The following is a 17,880-nucleotide window of genomic DNA, read 5'->3' as shown; positions in this document are numbered from 1 at the left end:
GGCCAAATAGGTCATCAGTGTAACTTACCAAGCAACATAGTTTGGGCCTCCATTCCAGCAGTACATCTTTCAATTTTTTTTCCTGAGTAAATGGTTTCCCAGTTGTTAAAGTTAAGGTTCATAGGTTTATAGATAGGACTAGGCTAACTGCCCTTGTGATCCATTTTAAGCCTAGCCAATTAGCCCACGTGAGGATCAAACCCTGCACCTTGTGATTGTAAGGTAAACACCTTAACCATTATGCCAAAGGTATAGCAGATAAATGGACACTCATATAACTTGATGTGCAAGATGGATTTTTGAGGTGAATTCTTTATTTCTTCCTTCCATCCTCTTTGTATGGGGCATTCCTGCTGCTACACAGTTGACAGTAGGGCTTCTTGTAAACAAACTTCAGCACACGTTTTTTGTGCTTACAGTGTATATTGGGCAAAGGTGGATAGGTATGCGCTGAACAGAGAAACATGAGTTTTATTAGGGGACACAAGAAGAATGTACCCAGCTGTTCCACTCAGTACAGTTGGTTTTCTTTCATAGAACTAAACGTGAAGGGTCATTTGTAGTATTCTGCTCCAGAAGTGCAAGTTAATTTTGCATCAACATGCAAGAGTTCTGTTAAGTTTATTTTTTTTCACATTAATGCCTACTGTTGTATTTGAGTTGACCTCAGACAGAGCTGAACAATTTAGAGGCATTGCCTAAGATTTTTAATAGTTAAAATGAAGAGAAGCATACTACTTTGTTTACTACCTAAGCATTTTTTTAAATATTGGAGATGCATAAAAGATTCATACTGATTCACTTTATCTAAATTTCTCAGTGTTTTAAGGCAAGATTCTTTAAGAAAACACTGACTTAGATTTCTTTTTTTATGCTTTTCTCAAGTTGCTTAATTCTGTTAATAATTGCCTGATAATCAGCAATATATTTTTTCATTGTACTCCTGGACAGGACACAGTAATTTACGATCGCCTGGCAGACAGCTCAAAATATAAAGAAATTACCTTACAACATTTAGAACAGTTTGCTACAGAAGGTTGGTATATTTTTATTTTGTGTTTGCTATGTGGGAAGTTATAGAATATAACACGCTTGTCTTGCCTGTGTAATTATCATGTGGCTTGCACATATGCAGCATTTGAACATGGTTTGATTGCTTTTAAATAACTTTGGATCAGTTACTATAGCAATAACCTACGCCTGGGTGTGGGCAATGTGGGATTTACCCACGGTTGGCGTGGTTTGGTCCCGAGGGACCAAACAAAGACAATCGTGGGTAAATCCCGCATTACCCACACAGGTGTGGTTATTGCTATTATACTATGACATTATTTAAGAAAAGAAATAATTACTTTTCTTAAATAATGGCATTGTATAATGCCTCTTTGCTGCCCTTCTGCAGCTGTCTGGTATCCGTGGCAGTTCTGATGTACTGCGCATGCCTACGCAGTACATCAGAGCTGTGGCCAAAAGCAACGGAGAAAGCAAGATCTCCATTGCTTTTTACTGTTTCGCTATGTTAAATGGGTTTTGTCAACAAAACTAATGCCAAGCAGTGCAAATACTTTTCATACTGAATTTTGAAACCATGTTGGTTTTATACTGTGCATTAAAATACTTCATCTCACCATTCCCCCTTCATTAATCTGATTCTTCAGTCAATCATTAATTTTATAGCATGTCAGGAATCATGTGACTGGGATTCTGCCAGTCATGCCATTGGAAAGCATGGGAAAATTAGGATGTTAAAAATGTATAACTCCCAGGTCAGCTGCAAGAAGGAAACATATAATTCTGCACTGTGTTTATTAACCACTACTGTGAAAAAGTTGCATTGACATTTTCATCAGCAGATATACTGCTCAACCTCTTGGAGCAAAAAATCTGAACAAAGCCTAACATGATGGGGAGATAAATAGGGACAGATTTTAAATATTGCTCTTACAAACTTAGACGTTGATAGAATAATAGGTTTTGCATTAGCATGAATTTTCTGAAGGATGTGGAGTCTTAAACTTGAATGTTTGTCATTATTTAATGACTTAAATCCTCAGGTATTTGTCAGAAAAGTAGAGATTTTTAGGAGAAACACACCAAAAATATGAAGCAAAAATCTGGACATTCTGCGAAAATCTGTACAGTTGAGAGGTAAAGATCTGAGAGCTGATGCATAGATGAACAAATCTGATGATTCAAGAGACTTTCCTAAGCCTGATTCAAAGGTGGTTCTTTCTTTACTTGCTGTCATCAAGTCAGCACAAATTTATCTTGACAATCTCCACTGAAGCTTCTAGCTATGGTTTATAGGTCATACAATAAGTGCCTGTCAGTGGTCAAAGACTACTCCTTTTGCTAACAGCCAGCTGTTTCATCCACAGTGATAGTGGCTGTTAATTGTCCTCAGCTTAAAACCCATTTGTTTAATGACCACCCCCTATAAAGACTCTAAATGCTTGGCTCTGTGGGTCAGGAAATTCTGTGCCACCTTATTCATGGATTTGTACTTAATTAAGCAGAGTGCTTGTCTTACCTAGTTCTGATGTTGTTAAAAAATCCACAAAGATATAAAGTTGTTACTGAAGTCCTCCATAATTCAGGATGCCAAAGTCAAGTTGCTTAATTTCAGAGACAGCACACCTGTGATAAGTTGTGTGAGGAGTCATTTAGATGGATGCTAGGTATCTCAAACTGTTGACCCAGGTCACCAGCAGTGGGCATAGTAGACACATATGACTGACTTCTAGTTTGCTAAATTGTATCTAGCAGAAGATGCAGAATGCTCCTTTTGTTGGTAATAATTTATTTGGTAGAAAGGTTCAAGACAACTTGCCAAATCTCAAAGAGAGAAGGAAGATGTCTGTTCTGTCCACCAGCTATTAAAGGCGAGTAAGCAAACAATGCAGGGTTCAAAAAGTCTTAAAAGGTAGTGGGAATTACCCTTTCTTGTGAGCCAAGGAAAGCAAGCTAGCTTGTCTCAGTGTGGGACAGAAGAACCCCCAGCAACAGTTGAAGATAACTACCCTTTCCAGGTCAAGTTACAGTGACTTCTTCCTGAGGGAGGTGGGGAGATTTCACCTCCATACAATACTATGGGGATAATTGATAATGGGTAAGTAGGTTATTCAGTTAATTGAGTTAGATCTTCTCTGGAGTTTATCCATCTCTCTAATATAGGGGCCTGCTTTATTTTTCAAAGAAATGTCAAGCTCAGCTTTGGCAGGAATTGCAGTAGCTTTCACTCCATATTCTTCCTTAATCCAAAGAAATCACATGACTCATGTCCAGTTTAGGTTGTAAAAATCCCGAGTGACTGTATTCAATAAACAAAGTTCATACTGTTGACCATTCTGTTTCTTTTTTCTACTTTACAACAAAGGGAACTGTTTCTACACCATAGAACATTGTGTATACTTATCTACACATACCTTTTGGTTCATAACTTTGCCATTTGGCATCATTGTATGTGTGTCTCATGTTTTTGCAAAATATCTTTTATCTGTAGCAGTTTAACTTTGCGGTGTAGATGTTTACATTGTCTTTTACATGGAAAACTACCTTCTTGCAGCTCGTAACTGGAACAATTACTCTGGTAGCTTTGTTCAGAGTCCTAGAAGTGACCATCTAAATGGGAGATGTTTCAAATTTTTGTCATTCCATTTTGTGACATTTTTAGGTCTCAAGATGGACTCTGCAGAGTTTGATGTTTACACCAAAAGAATAAATGCTCTCATCCACAGTTTACTTATCCAGCTTGGAGTTGACTGTCCTTGCCAGGATATTTCTGAGGATATTGTACCTAATGGTGGTTGTCGGTCCAGTAGTTCATTATAACATGTGGTCTCATTCTTGCTCCTTGCATTGTGAGGGATTATTGTCCATTTATTCAAGTACAAATAAATACCTATTAAGTATAGGTGTTCTTTGAAGATCGAGTAGTGTTTCCTGATGACCAAATGACCAAAACCTAAAAAGTTGAATCCACTATAATGAAGAGCCAGTGTACCAAGACAAAAATGAATAAGTTGTGCCAAATGAATTAAAACTAGAGATAATAAAGCCATACATTACCAAGACAAAAAAGAATACGTTGTGCCAAATAAAATAAAACTACATATAATAAAAGACATACATTACCAAGACAAAAAAGAATGCGTTGTGCCAAGTAAAATAAAACTACATATAATAAAAGGCATACATTACCAAGACAAAAAAGAATATGTTGTGCCAAATAAAATAAAACTACATATAATAAAAGGCATACATTGCCAAGACAAAAAAGAATATGTTGTGCCAAATAAATTAAAACTACATATAATAAAAGCTAGACATTACCAAGACAAAAAAGAATATGTTGTGCCAAATAAATTAAAACTACATATAATAAAAGGCATACATTACCAAGACAAAAAAGATTACTCTGTGCCATATAAATTAAAGCTAACAGATAATAAAATATATAAATTACACCTAACATTTTATGCAAGGGCACTGTCTCCCACTACTGCCAAGCAAGGTTATCCCTTGCATCTTTTCCTTTATCTCCACATCTGATATGTAGCAAAGAGAACACAAGTGAGCAGGCAGAAACACTTGTAATGGTGGAAAAATGTGGAAATTAAAAACTCTGCACCAAACAGGAACAAAACAGAACAGAAGACCTTAAATTGATCCCCTAGTACAGTATGACACCCTTTCAGATGAATACCACTTCAGAAAAATTTCCATGTAGTACAGTCACTTAGTTCTGTACTTTCAATAAAACCTGGTTTTGTAAAATGGTGTTTGACAGAGGGGTTGTACCATTGTTTGATCTAAAGTAGTGTTGTGATTTTCCATTTTTTAAAGATCAAACTCATAGCAGGTACTTTTTTCATTAACATGATTTTGCATTTACTTTTTATTTTTTTATTTCATTGTGGAAAGACCCCTAATGTACATGACATACCTCATGTATAAAAAAGCCACCCACACACAGCATGAAGTTGCTTCTGGTTAAGTCCTATTTCAAGCAGTTTTGGTGTATTTGTAAGTCATATTTAGTGAAATCTGTGCCTTATATTGCCATAAGCTATGGTACTTCTTGCATGTTAGAATATCTCTTTAAAAACCTATTGTAGTGCACAGTATGCATCAAATGACCTGAATAATCTGATTATCTTCAATCTTGGAGGCATGTCAGTTTCATAAACTTTATCCCAAATGTCTCCCATTTATTTGCATTTTTTTTCGGAAACGGTTAATAACAGTACTTTAGGAAGAGTCTTTGGTTAGGGAAAAGATGCTTAAATGGAGATTGGTTTAAATTAGATGCTTTATAATTATTCACTGTGGTGATTTGCAGGAAGACCAGTATGCATGGGGACTACTGTTTCAAGGTAAAAGTAACATAGATTTGCATGCCTTATTTCTAAATTGATACCTCACTATTAAATTTGTCTACTAACTGCATGGTCTTGTGTAACTCAAGACACTTTTATGTCATCTGTTTAATACATTCCTAGCTTTACTGTTAGCTAAGTATGTCCATGCTTTCCTTGTGGGAAGCAATTGTCTGTTTTAAAGATCACCAACTTACCTAACAAAATCAGCAGATAATGAGCTTGCAGGATAGTTTCGGGGAAAAAAATAAATAAAGGTACCTGACCAAAGAACACTCAACTATTACAAATATTTAAAATATGAAAAAACAGCAGAGTTCACAGCATGTAAATATTTAATAAAATAAATACAAGCTTTCATATAAAGCATGTTTTTTGAAGTCATCATTAACTACTGCACAAAGCATTCTATATAAAGGGTTTATATCATATGAGCGAATCGCACAAATTGTGAACGCTCATAATATCTAACATACTAGACCTCGAACTTCCTATTGTGGGGGGACGCTAAATATATATTCCAACTCCGAGATTGCACTTCAATGAAGAAAGGGCAAATATCCCATTCTTCACTGCACCGCGATCACAGAAAAAGCACTTCGAGGTCCGGTACGTTCGATATTATGAGAGTTCACAATTTGTGCGATTTGCTCATATTATATAGACCCCTATATAAAGGAAAAAAATCATATGATTGGTGATGCAAGCAATAAAAACATAATACAGGTTTTAAAGGGCAGGGTTTCAATAAGACTAGGAGTGCAGACAGCATTCAGTCTGGTTATCCAGTCATATTTTAAATGTTAGGTCTTATTCATTGTATTTCTTTTTCTGATGCCCTTTTCAATTACTGCAGAACACCAAACTTTAATATCATATAAATGCTGTGTCACATGATCTCTGAGCCTTCTGTTAGTTTTACCAGCATAAAATGCAGTACTTACATGTTGTGAACTCTGCTGTTTTTTTTTCTCAAAAACAAAACACAAAATATTTTAAGTAAAATAAAAAAAAATAAACATATTTTACCATGCATACTGCATGCAACTGACGCATACTTGATCGATCCCGTCATCATGCCTAGCAGCATGGTGACTTGATTCTGTGGGCAATTGTTGTCAGAAGTAACCTGAGAGTGCTGTGTTGAGCAATACAGAAAACACAAGAAAAAAAGCAAAGCCCAAAACAAGCACCCCAACAGATTTATTAAATATTAAATATACCTATTATCAGAGTGCTCATTCTGTGACATTGCTTTTTATTTCTCTTAGTATGTATTCTTTTACTCTGAATGCTGCAAATGCTGTGGAAACAAAGACTAGAAGACTTTTTTTTTCAACAAGAAACATCTTTATTAAATTATCACTTATGACATTGGCAGTCATACTTTTGTATAAATGAAGACAAACCATATTAACATAATTTTAATTGTAAATGTTATACATCACTCATTCAAATTCTGCCTTCTTTTAAACTCCATTCCTCCTCTGCATGTATTGTTCCCACAATTCCCATTTTTCTATGTAATTTGCTCCTACCCTTTTCTAAAGATCCCATTTCCAGTTGTTTTATCTCTGTTACTGTATTCACTGTTTCTAGTGTAGTTGGTTTAGACTTTGATTTCCATTTTCTGTTAGTTTGCTTTTTTTTGGCAGCCACCATAATTAGACTCAGCAAGGCCTTACTGTGTCTAGGCAATTCTTATTCTGTATTATAGCTAAAAAAAACATTTCTTAGTTACACCAGTTTGCTCACCCAGTATTTCTGAGAGAGTAATCTGCAGAGAATTTTTAAAATCTGCCAACTCATTACACACTCAAAAAATATGTTCCCAATTGCATCTTTCTTCCCCATCACACCTCCAAAATTTGCTATCTACCTGAGGAAAAAATTCTTTGGAGTCTACTTCTGATATAAAAATAGCTATGTAAACACTTCCAAGCAAAGATCCTAAATCTTCTAGACTTTGTTGAATATTTGGGAGGCATATATATATCACTCCATTGTTTCTTTGTGAATTGCTTATCCAATTGCTCTTCCCAGTAATCCTTTCTAACCTCCTCTGATTGATGGATGTTCTTCATCTCACATTGCTGCAGTCCTTACATATGGGTAGTCCGCTGTCCTCGGTCGGCCCGAATACCAAAGTATTAGGCTGACGTCGGTCAAGGCGCTTAAAACTGACATCAGGACGTCAGGGTACAAAAGCGCATGACCGACGTCATTTCCTCAGTCTTTTTTGCCGCATGGTCCGATGCAGAAGCAGCGATGCAAGTGCCGTTCGGCGTTCTGAAATGTTTCGAATTCGGAGTTTCAGACCGAATCCAAGTTGGCTAAGTACCCCGTTGGGGAATATTTTGGTTTTTTCTTGCCTCAGTGTTTTACCGGATGTCAGAAAAAGTGAATAACTGTATTTCTTGTGGGAAACAGATACCGCATAGGGATTATCATTCTTTGTGTATTCCTTGTTTGGGGCCTGAGCACGACGTTGTTGGGTGTCGCTTTTGTGCTAGGTTCAATAAACGCACTATTAAGCGAAGGTTAGATTGTGCTAGGCTGGTCTTTGGGAAGCGGTGCAATTATAATATGCCGTCGGATTCTCCGGCGCCCGCTTCTGTAAGAAGCGCAAAGACAAAGCAGTTAAACCCAGGCAAGATGAGTCATCCGTTCCGGACGCCGGTTCTTTAGAGGTTTCAGTGGAACCGGTGGTTCACGGAGACTTCTCTGGAGTCTCAGGGGGAGACTTTGATTTTGCAGGAGGTGGTCTCTCAGGAGGCAGGTCAGGCTGAAGGGGCTTCTCAAGTTACTGTACTCCCTCCCTTCCTAGGGTGGTTAGGCCTTCTCCTTCTGTTTCCAAGGCTTCTCCCAGAGGCAGGCCAGTTTTAGCTTCTGTTGGTGTCACTCCTAGCTCAGCAGGGTCTGTGCCTAAGAAGCACATGCTTAAAATGGCAGAAGATTTGATTACTCTGATTAGAGGTTCTTTGCCCCCTCCTGATAAGAGGCCTAGGGTGGAGCCAGAGTTGGGAAGTTTTGAGCAGGCTTCGATGTTTCAGAGTCTTCAGCTGAAGACTTGCAGGAGTACTCTCCTTATTCTGATTCTGATGCAGATGATTCCACTCCTTCTGCTTCTCCTCCAGAGGATTTTTCTTTTTCAGAGACGCTTCATTCTATGAGGGAACATTTTAAGTGGGAAGGTCAGGACTTCTCTGATTCTCGGAAAAGGCTTAGGGAATTTTTGCTGTTACCCCAGCATAGGCCCTTGGCTATACCCCTGTTCTGGATGTTGTGGAAGATGTGTTTGCAGAGGCTTCACTTAATCCTGATTCTCTGCCTCCTGCTCCTGTTAAACCGGATAGGTATTACAGGGTGCCTGAGGCTCATAAATATCTTTATAAGAGTCCTAGGGCGGACCCTGAAACTATTAGTCAGGGACCTAAGGGTGTCAAGGCCTCTGTTGTAAAGAATCCAGTTCCTCTAGATAAAGAAGCCAGAGCTTTGGATAGATGGGGAAAGAAGGTCTATACATCTTCTACCTTATCTATGAGGGCTTTGAATTGCCAGTTTCATATGTTGAAATATCAAAACTTTCTTCTTTCTCAATTGAAGTCTAAGGTGGATGCTCTGGCGGAAGGCATTGAGTGTAAAGAATTACAAGATTTGGTGCATGTCTCTGAACAGGTGGGTAAGCATTCATTACAGTGTGGTTTTGATGCTGTGCAGGCCTCGTCTAGGGTGGCTGCCACTGGCTCAGTTCTTCGCAGGCACGCCTGGCTGAAGGATCAGAATTTATCTGACCATGTTAAGACAAGGATTTTGGATGCTCCTTTGCAGTCTGATGTGTTGTTTGGTTCACCTGTGGAGTCAGTCTTGAAGAAAATGGAAGACAAGGCTAAGTCTATGCAGGCTGTTAAAGATTTTTGCAAGTTCAGCCTCCAGTTTAGTAGGAATTGGCCTGCTAAGGGGTGGACGTATCCTTCTTATGATTCTCAGTCTAGGGTAGATCTAGACGTGGTAGGGGCAGAGCTCAGAGTTCTTTCAGGCCTAGAACAGGGAGTTCACCTGCACAATCTTCGGGTGAGGGCAGGGGCCAGTCCTTTCGTAAACAGGCCCAATGACCTACTTTTTCAGCTGCCAGATCCTTCTTGCCTGGCAGCACCTTTGGGAGGAAGGTTAGCACTCTTCAAGGAAAATTGGATGTTGATTACCCAGGACAAATGGGTATTGGATATCATACACCAGGGTTACAAGTTTTATTTCCATACCTTGCCTCCTTTCAAAGGCATGCCGGACGTTCCTCCTCAGCAAAGACTAGAGGCTCACAAACAGATTTCTCTACTACTTCGAATAGGGGCCATACAACCGGTCCCTCTGCCAGAAGTGGGCCTAGGATTTTATTCTCGCCTGTTTCTAGTACCAAAGAAAGGAAACACGTGGAGACCGATTTTGGATTTATCTATCCTCAACACATATCTGGACATTCCCAAGTTCAAAATGTTGACGTTACAACAGCTTTTACCTCTGCTGGGCAAAGATCACTGGATGGTGACTCTGGATCTCAAGGAGGCTTACCTTCATGTTCCTATCAGGCCCAGTTGCAGGAAGTATCTGCGCTGGCTGGGACTTCACATTATCAGTTCTCTGCATTGCCCTTTGGCTTATCTACTGCGCCCAGAGTGTTCACGAAGGTTCTGGCTCCAGTGGTAGCTTTCTTCAGGCTAAGAGGAATACAAATCTATCCTTATTTGGACGATTGCCTGATTCTGGCCCAAGAAAAGGACAAACTTCTTCATCATCTACAGTATGTGATGGCAGTGTTAAGATGCCTGGGGTATTCTGTGAACGAAATAAAGTCCAGTCTAGTACCCTCTCAGGACATGTGCTTTCTGGGTGTGAGACTGAATACAGCATCCCAGATGGCCTTTTGACCCCGGACAAACAAAAGAATCTTTCTCTTTACTTCCACCAATTGTCTCGTCAGTCCAGGCTGACTGCAAGGACAGTCCTTCAAGCCTTGGGGTTCATGGCATCTTGTATTCTGGTACTTCCCAATGCCAAACTGCATATGAGGAAGCTACAATGGTATCTCAAGAATGTATGGACACAGCACTGCCAAGATTTGGACACTGTCATTCAGATAATACCTTGCATTCAAAAGGAGTTTTTGTGGTGGGCTCAGGAATGTCACCTAAACAAGGGACTCTCTGTGACCCCGCCAGAGGCGAGTCAGATTTTAACGACAGATGCCTCGGACAAAGCTTGGGGAGCTCATCTAAATGGAAAATGGGTACAAGACACGTGGCCTGCCAGACTTCAACATCTACATATCAACTTGAAGGAGATGTTAGCAGTCCAATTTGCATTGATAGCTTTCAAGGATTTACTTCTTCCAGGGCAGGTGTTGATTCAAACAGACAACACAACTGTCATGTGGTACATCAACAAGCAAGGGGAACATTCTTATCCTCTATGCAGGCAGGCAATGATTTTGTGGGAGACTGCTCTCAGTTTACAGCTAAATCTTCAGGCAAGGTTTCTGCCAGGAGCACAGAACTCCTTAGCAGATGTGTTGAGCAGACAAATTATGGATCCCCACGAGTGGAAATTGGATCCTCATGTATTCCAGAGATTGACAGTGTTATGGGGAACTCCAGACATAGATCTGTTCACTTCTCCACTAAATTACCAGCTGCCAAAGTTTTGCACAAAAGGTTTCATCCCACAGCTTGGAAAGTGGATGCTCTCTCATTCAATTGGAGCAATCTTCACGTGTATGCCTTTCCACCTCTGCCTCTCCTCCCAAAGGTACTCCTGAAGGTCAGACAGGACAAGCCAAACATGATTTTAATAGCTCCAGATTGGCCTCGACAGCACTGGTACCCATTACTGAGAAGTCTGGCAGGAGCCTCCATGGCCTTTGCCTTGATTCCTCACCTGCTGTCTCAGGAGAACAGTCATTTACTCAATGTCAAACTTCATTCTCTACATCTGACAGCCTGGCATATTCTGTTTTAAACCCTGGAGGGTCTCAGCTTCCACAACAAGTTTTGAATGTTATTTTGGAGGCCAGAAGGCCTAGTACAAGGAAAGTTCACGAGATAAATGGAGGAGATTTTATTTTGGAGTACAGCAAAGGACTTTGATGTTTCTAAACCTAATTTAAGTGTTGGCTTCAATACCTTACTGAGTTATTGGACAAAGGTTTGTCCTTCTCCTCTATAAAGGTTCATGCTGCAGCAATTTCTGCTCACTATGACTGTGACCCACCATTATTTTCTCAGCCTTTGTTTAAGCAATTCCTTAGAGGGGCAAAGAATATAAGACCCCACGTGAGCTCCTACTCCTGCTTGGGATCTCAATTTTGTGTTGGAGAAACTCACTCTACAACCTTTTGAGCCTGCAGCATCTGCAGAGTTGAAATATTTATCATGGAAGACTGCTTTTTTGTTGGCCATTACCTCTGCGAAGGGTTTCTGAATTACAGGCCCTTATGGCAGTTGAGCCTTTCTTAATTTTCCACAAGGATAGGGTGTCTTTGCACTAACCCTTCTTTTATGCCTAAAGTGGTTTCTAGTGTGGCTTTAAACCAAACTATTCATTTGCCTACTTTTATGCAAACCCCAAAATAAAGGGGAAAGGATTTTGCACACTTTGGATATACACAGACAGTTGCGATATTATTTGAGCAGAACTAAAGGGTTCAGGCAGTCTCAGCAGTTGTTTGTTTCTTTTGCTTTGGGTTCTCAGGGCAAACCTGTTTCAAAACAAACTATTTCTAAGTGGATTGGTTTTTGTATTGCTTTCTGTTATTCCCATCATGGTAAGGAGATTCCAGCTGGGATTAGGCCTCATTCCACTAGGGCTACTGCCACTTCTACAGCTTTTTTAAGGGGGGTGGCTACTAAAAATATTTTGGAAGCAGCTACTTGGAGTTCAGTGCATACTTTCTCTAAGCATTACCACCTTCCACTTTACTCTAAATCTAGGGCTGGATTTGCCACTGCTATTTTACAGGGCATTTTGGCAGCTCCTAATACTTTATAGTTTTGCCATCCTCCCTTACCTCTGCTTTGGGATTCTACCCATATGTAAGGACTGCAGCAATGTGAGATGAAGAACATAGTACAGTTTTGTACCTACCATAAATGTAGATGTTCGAAGATCCACATTGCTGCAGTCCAATTTACCCTCTGTTGTTGAAGGTGGTGGTGTGGTTTGTGTTGTACATATTGTAAATATGGTTAGTGCACGGGTGGTTGGTTAGTTTTTGCTGGTTTTTGGCTTTGGCCTTTCTTGTTAGGGCCTTCTGACATCTGGGGCAAGAAAAGACTGAGGAAATGACGTCGGTCATGCGCTTTTGTACCCTGACGTCCTGATGTCAGTTTTAAGCGCCTTGACCGATGTCAGCCTAATACTTTGGTATTCGGGCCGACCGAGGACAGCGGACTACCCATATGTAAGGACTGCAGCAATGTGGATCTTCGAACATCTACATTTATGGTAGGTACAAAACTGTACTTTATAGTTATCATTCAGTATTTTATATATTGTACTAATTATTCCTTTTTTAACAACAGATTATATTCTAGGTTCTACTAAAAACTACCAGTGCTGGTCTTTCATGTACGATCCCCCTAGTTCCCTCTCTTTGCCTGTACTCTGATATCAATCCTTGATAGAGAAGGCAATCTCTAACCTACAGTCCAAGTAGATTCTTGGCCTCTTCCCATTCTATTATCTTCCCCCTGTATTTATTTGCTCCCAATAACTTGATTATTTTGCCAGTTTTCTACAATAAATTCCATCCCCTCTCTTGCTTATTGTCTGTATCCCTAATTGCACTCATCCTTATCGGCAGAATCTTCTTTCTCCATATATATATCTATATATATATATATATGTGTGTGTGTGCGTGTATGTATACATATATATATATATATATATATATATATATATATATATATATATATATATAATTCTGTATGGTTATTGTTATTCTCCTTGAGGATCTGCATTCAAAATGCCAGTCTCTCCTTATTTCTTGAGCTCCCCTCCAACGTTTCGTCATCCTCCTCTTCCACTTTGAATTATAGGTTTATGCTTGTGCTAATAGGAGCCTTAACTGTGAAGCAGGTACCCCTTCAAATTGAGTAATCCCAAACCACCTTGTTCTAGTGAAAGAATCGGCTTATACCACTTGACTCCTGCCTTGTTCCCCACCCAGATAAAATCCTTCGGCTCTTTATTATTTGCTATCAACAACTTCTCCTGTGGTTGATAAAAATATTCCTGAACTGTGTATAAAACTAATGGGACTAAAAGCATCTTAACTGCTTGTGTCTTGCTATCCATGTCCATAAAATAGAGCTTCCAGTTTCTCAGTTTTTGTATTTTTTTTATTCTTTTCCCACATATCCTTAGCTGCCACACCAGAATCCTTTTTAATCCATACTGCTAAGTACTTCATTTTATCATGTCCTCATGAATATAGATATTGCTAAAACAATGTGGGCATGGGTACATAATTTACAGCTATTGCCTTTGTTTTAGCTTCACTCATTTTGTCTCCCAAAAAGATTTGGAACTGTTTTAAAATGTTCCACAGCATTGAAATGTCCTTCTGTGGTTGTATGGTGTATAAAATAGCTGCTTCTGCAGATAGAGCTAGCTTTTCTTGATTACCATCCTAATTATATCCTTGTATTTCTGAGTCCCTTATTTTCTTTGCCAGTGGTTTTAAATATAATGCAAATAACAAAGGGGAAAGGGGACATCCCTGCCTGATTCTTCTGCTCAGATTGAAATTATCAGAGAGGAACCCACCCACTGTAATTTTCACCTCCAATCACTCAAAGACCTCCTAATTAGTCCTATAATTTTATCAGGGAATGCACATGCTTCCATTGCCCTGCTGAAAACTTCCAACTTACTTTGTTAAATGCTTTCTCTGCATCATGATCCACCAACAACAGTGGCATTTTCTTTACATTCTGTTTCCCTCTGGATCATCAGTGATCTGTTAATGTTGTCAAATATTTACCTCCACTCCACAAAACCACATTGATCCATATCTGTCAATTTTGGCATCACCTTTGCCATTATACACATAAACACTTTATAATCATGGTTTAGAATTGAAATTGGCTTGTATGAAGCTGTATCTGATGGATTTTTACCCTCTTTAGGTATTACAGCCACCACAGCTTTCTTCCAGGATGTTGGTGCTTCTCTTTCTCTTAAAATATAATTAAGCAAAACCTTCCAGATCCCTCCTAGCTTCCAAACATCCACAGGAATACCATCTGTTCATGGCGACTTTCCTGTGGATTGGTCATCCATCACTATTTTTATCTCATCTCCTATCCTGTTAGTCATTGAGCCTCATCTACCTTTAACCTTGGAGTATTTAATTCTTCCGTAAATAATTTGAGCCATAACATCTTTATTGATGAAATGGACATCCGGCGTAGGTACCTGGATGACTGCTGGATGATTTGGAAATCTGATGCAGTTTATTTACAAGAGTTTGTTTGTCTGAATGATAATAAATGGGGCATCCAATTTACTGTTAACTCCAATAAGAGGTCAATTTACTTTGATGCAGTTTTTTTGAGTGCACATACTGGTGTAGGTATGTTCTTTGTATTGGAATCACCTAATTGTTTCTGCATTCTCACTGGGGGAACAATCGAGGATTTTATATATATATAAGGGATGTTCCATTATATGAACTTGCTTTTTGCATAGATAAAGGTCTTTGGGCCAAAACTGGTCTGCCTTTTGTTTTAATAAAAGTTGGATTCCTCCTTTTGTGCTGACTGCTCTGTTTCTATTTTGGATTATTTTGACCTTTGCACTTGCCATCCGTGCGTGGCTGTCCTTGGATTTCCTCCATTCTGCAATACATGAACCTTTGTCAGTACTTCTAAAAAAATTATTGTTACTTCTTAACCATGTCTGTTTTTGATTTTTACCTCATTTTTAAAATCCACTTTAATGACCCCTAACTGGGAAAAGCCAAAAAAGACAAACAACAACAACAACTTTAATTTTATCCCATTCCCTAGTTATATTTTCAGAAAACAATTTCTATCTTCTCTAATAACTCACACCTAATTTCCACTACCCATTCCTTAAATTCCTCTCTTTTCGACACAAGTGGGAAAGCGCCAGTGTCTCATTTTTATTTCATTACCCTGCATTTTTATTTCAGTTTTTTTGGCAAGTGATCTGAAGTAGTTATTGGATGCATATCAAAACTTTCAATTAAATGCACATGTCCCTGTAAAATATAAGATCTGTCTAGGCTAACCCAGTTTTTGTGTCTTGAGGAATAATATGTAAATTCACTGCGAACTCCTACTATTGAATTCACATCTTCTGTGCTAAATATTTTCATAAATGTTTTCAAAAATCTACCCTCCTTTGTTATATTTTCCCTTCTGGGCTCCCCAGATACATCTTCACTGCTAAGACCAAAAGACGTCTTTACCCCAAACAACATCAGCACTTTGTGCCCTTCACAGCTGCTTAAAATTATTGCTTTATATGATACTCCGACCCAATCAATCACTGTACACAAATGATTGTTCACATAAGGCAAAATTTCAAATTCGGATGTAGCTTTTCATTTCATGTCTTTGAAAATGATCTGTAGTTATAGGTTCATAGGTATTTACTAGGCTAACAGCCACAAGGGCCTTTTTAAGCCTAGCCATGCATCCCAAATCTCTGACAAGTTCTGCTACCCTTGATAAGTGTAAGCAGGGTCTGGGAGATGAACCATTTACAGGTTACATGTGTCCATTAGAGACATAGGTGCCAAACCAGGGATGAATTTCTGGTTTCCCATCCAATTGTCCAAGTTGTACTTGAATTGGGTTAGGGAGGAACTCTGCTTCACATGGATGGGGAGCCTGTTCCATAGATGGGGTAATCTCTGGGATATATACCTATCTCTCCAGCAGATCCTACTTATATCACAGGCAAGGTTTGAGTTATTAGAATGGGTAATTCTGCTGCTGTTTGTTTTGTGGACATGCAGGAGGTCCATCAGAGTGGGGTCTGACAATGCCCTGTATGCCAGGCATAGAGCTCCTCACAAAAGCCTGTAGGAGATAGAATACAGAGATAGGTCCTTGAGGTGGTCTGCATAGGACATATTACTTACACCCTGTATTCTTTTAGTGAGGAACCTCTTTGGACATTCCAGTTGTTGGATATTCATGGTTTAGTACATACTAAAAGAGGCATTGTACTCAATGATCGGTCTGATGGATGCCGAATACAGTAGGACAATGACGTCCTTGGACTTAGATGCCATACCTTCGTTTATAAGTTGTACAACATAGAATGATGACCTCACCACTGTAGACATGTGATGATCAAAGGCTACATTACTATCTCTTTGTGTGCCTAAGTCCCTGACTACTGGTTCAACTCTAAGGGGTGTATTATCAATATGATAGTTAGCAGGCATGGATGACTTCCCAAAGGATACTGTTATGCATTTCTTGGCATTTAGTTTTAGTCCATGGCTCTGATGCCAGTTGTTTGTCTGTGTCAGCCCTGAGAACATTTATGTCAGTGTGAGATTGAATGACAGCTCCTATTTTGCAGTCATCTGCAAATTTAGTCAGCCAGAAACCACTGACATTGGCCTTGACTTCTGAGAAGTAAATGCCAAAAAGGAGCTGTTTAAGGACTGATCCCTTAGGGACTCCACTTGTGACTGGCCTCTTTGTAGAGGTGGACTCCCCAGTTCTAACTTCCTGGGTCCTGTCTGTGAGCCAGTTTGCTATCCACCGGATGACATACAGGTTTGTACCTAACCTCTTGAGTTTGTCAACAATGCCCGAATGGGGTATTGTGCCAAATGCTTTGGCCAGGTCAATTAAATTTGAGGTTATTCAGAGTTAAGATCCCCCTTTATATAAGTTTCACTTAACTACCTTCTTAACAGAAGCTTATCACTGCCATTTTGTAGAGAAGTCCAATGCTTACAAACTGCTTTTGAGTGTCAGCTTTTGCCAGCAAGATCTAGAAGCATTCACCCCTCCTTCAGTGCATTTTTTTTTCTTTGAATCCTGTAATTCAAGGTAACAGCCACTATTCCTTTTCATTTTACCACTCTGAAGAAGCTGAATGTCCTAACATGTTCATGTACATTGTCAGGTTTTTTTTATATAACTTTTCAAAGTAGTCCGAATTTTTCTTATTTTATTGTGAATTTTCCTGTTTTGTTTATAGACTGATACAGAAGGTCTTTTGACTGGTTTGTCTAGACAGCTGTCACTGACACCTTATATCACTTTTGTAGTTACACTTTGGTGTATTCTGATGGCTTGTATTGTTTTGTGAAGTTTTTTAACATTATATTCACTATTAAAACTTAAAAATGTCTTCATGGAAAGTGTATTGTTTTGTCTGTCTTGTGTGATATATTTGCTTCTACCTAGGAGGCAGCCAGGAGTTATTGCAGTATTTGTTTTTCTTTTAGTAAAGC

General features: G+C 39.1%; 1 protein-coding gene across 3 annotated transcripts in view; it reads left to right on the top strand.

Moving 5' to 3' along the window:
- ATP8A1 (ATPase phospholipid transporting 8A1) overlaps positions 1–17,880 on the top strand; it is a 3,191,789-nt gene that overhangs the window by 1,829,722 nt on the left and 1,344,187 nt on the right. For all 3 annotated transcript variants that reach the window (XM_044061519.1, XM_044061518.1, XM_044061517.1), the window contains one exon: positions 952–1,036. In XM_044061519.1, the coding sequence (XP_043917454.1) occupies positions 952–1,036 (85 nt within the window). The remainder of the gene's footprint in view (positions 1–951; positions 1,037–17,880) is intronic.

Source organism: Protopterus annectens, chromosome 2.part0 (assembly GCF_019279795.1).
Source record: "Protopterus annectens isolate FY-2018-M chromosome 2.part0, PAN1.0, whole genome shotgun sequence".
Taxonomy (NCBI): domain Eukaryota; kingdom Metazoa; phylum Chordata; order Ceratodontiformes; family Protopteridae; genus Protopterus; species Protopterus annectens.
The sequence above is the reverse complement of the archived record's forward strand: the minus strand, read 5'-3'. Positions and strand labels throughout refer to the sequence as shown.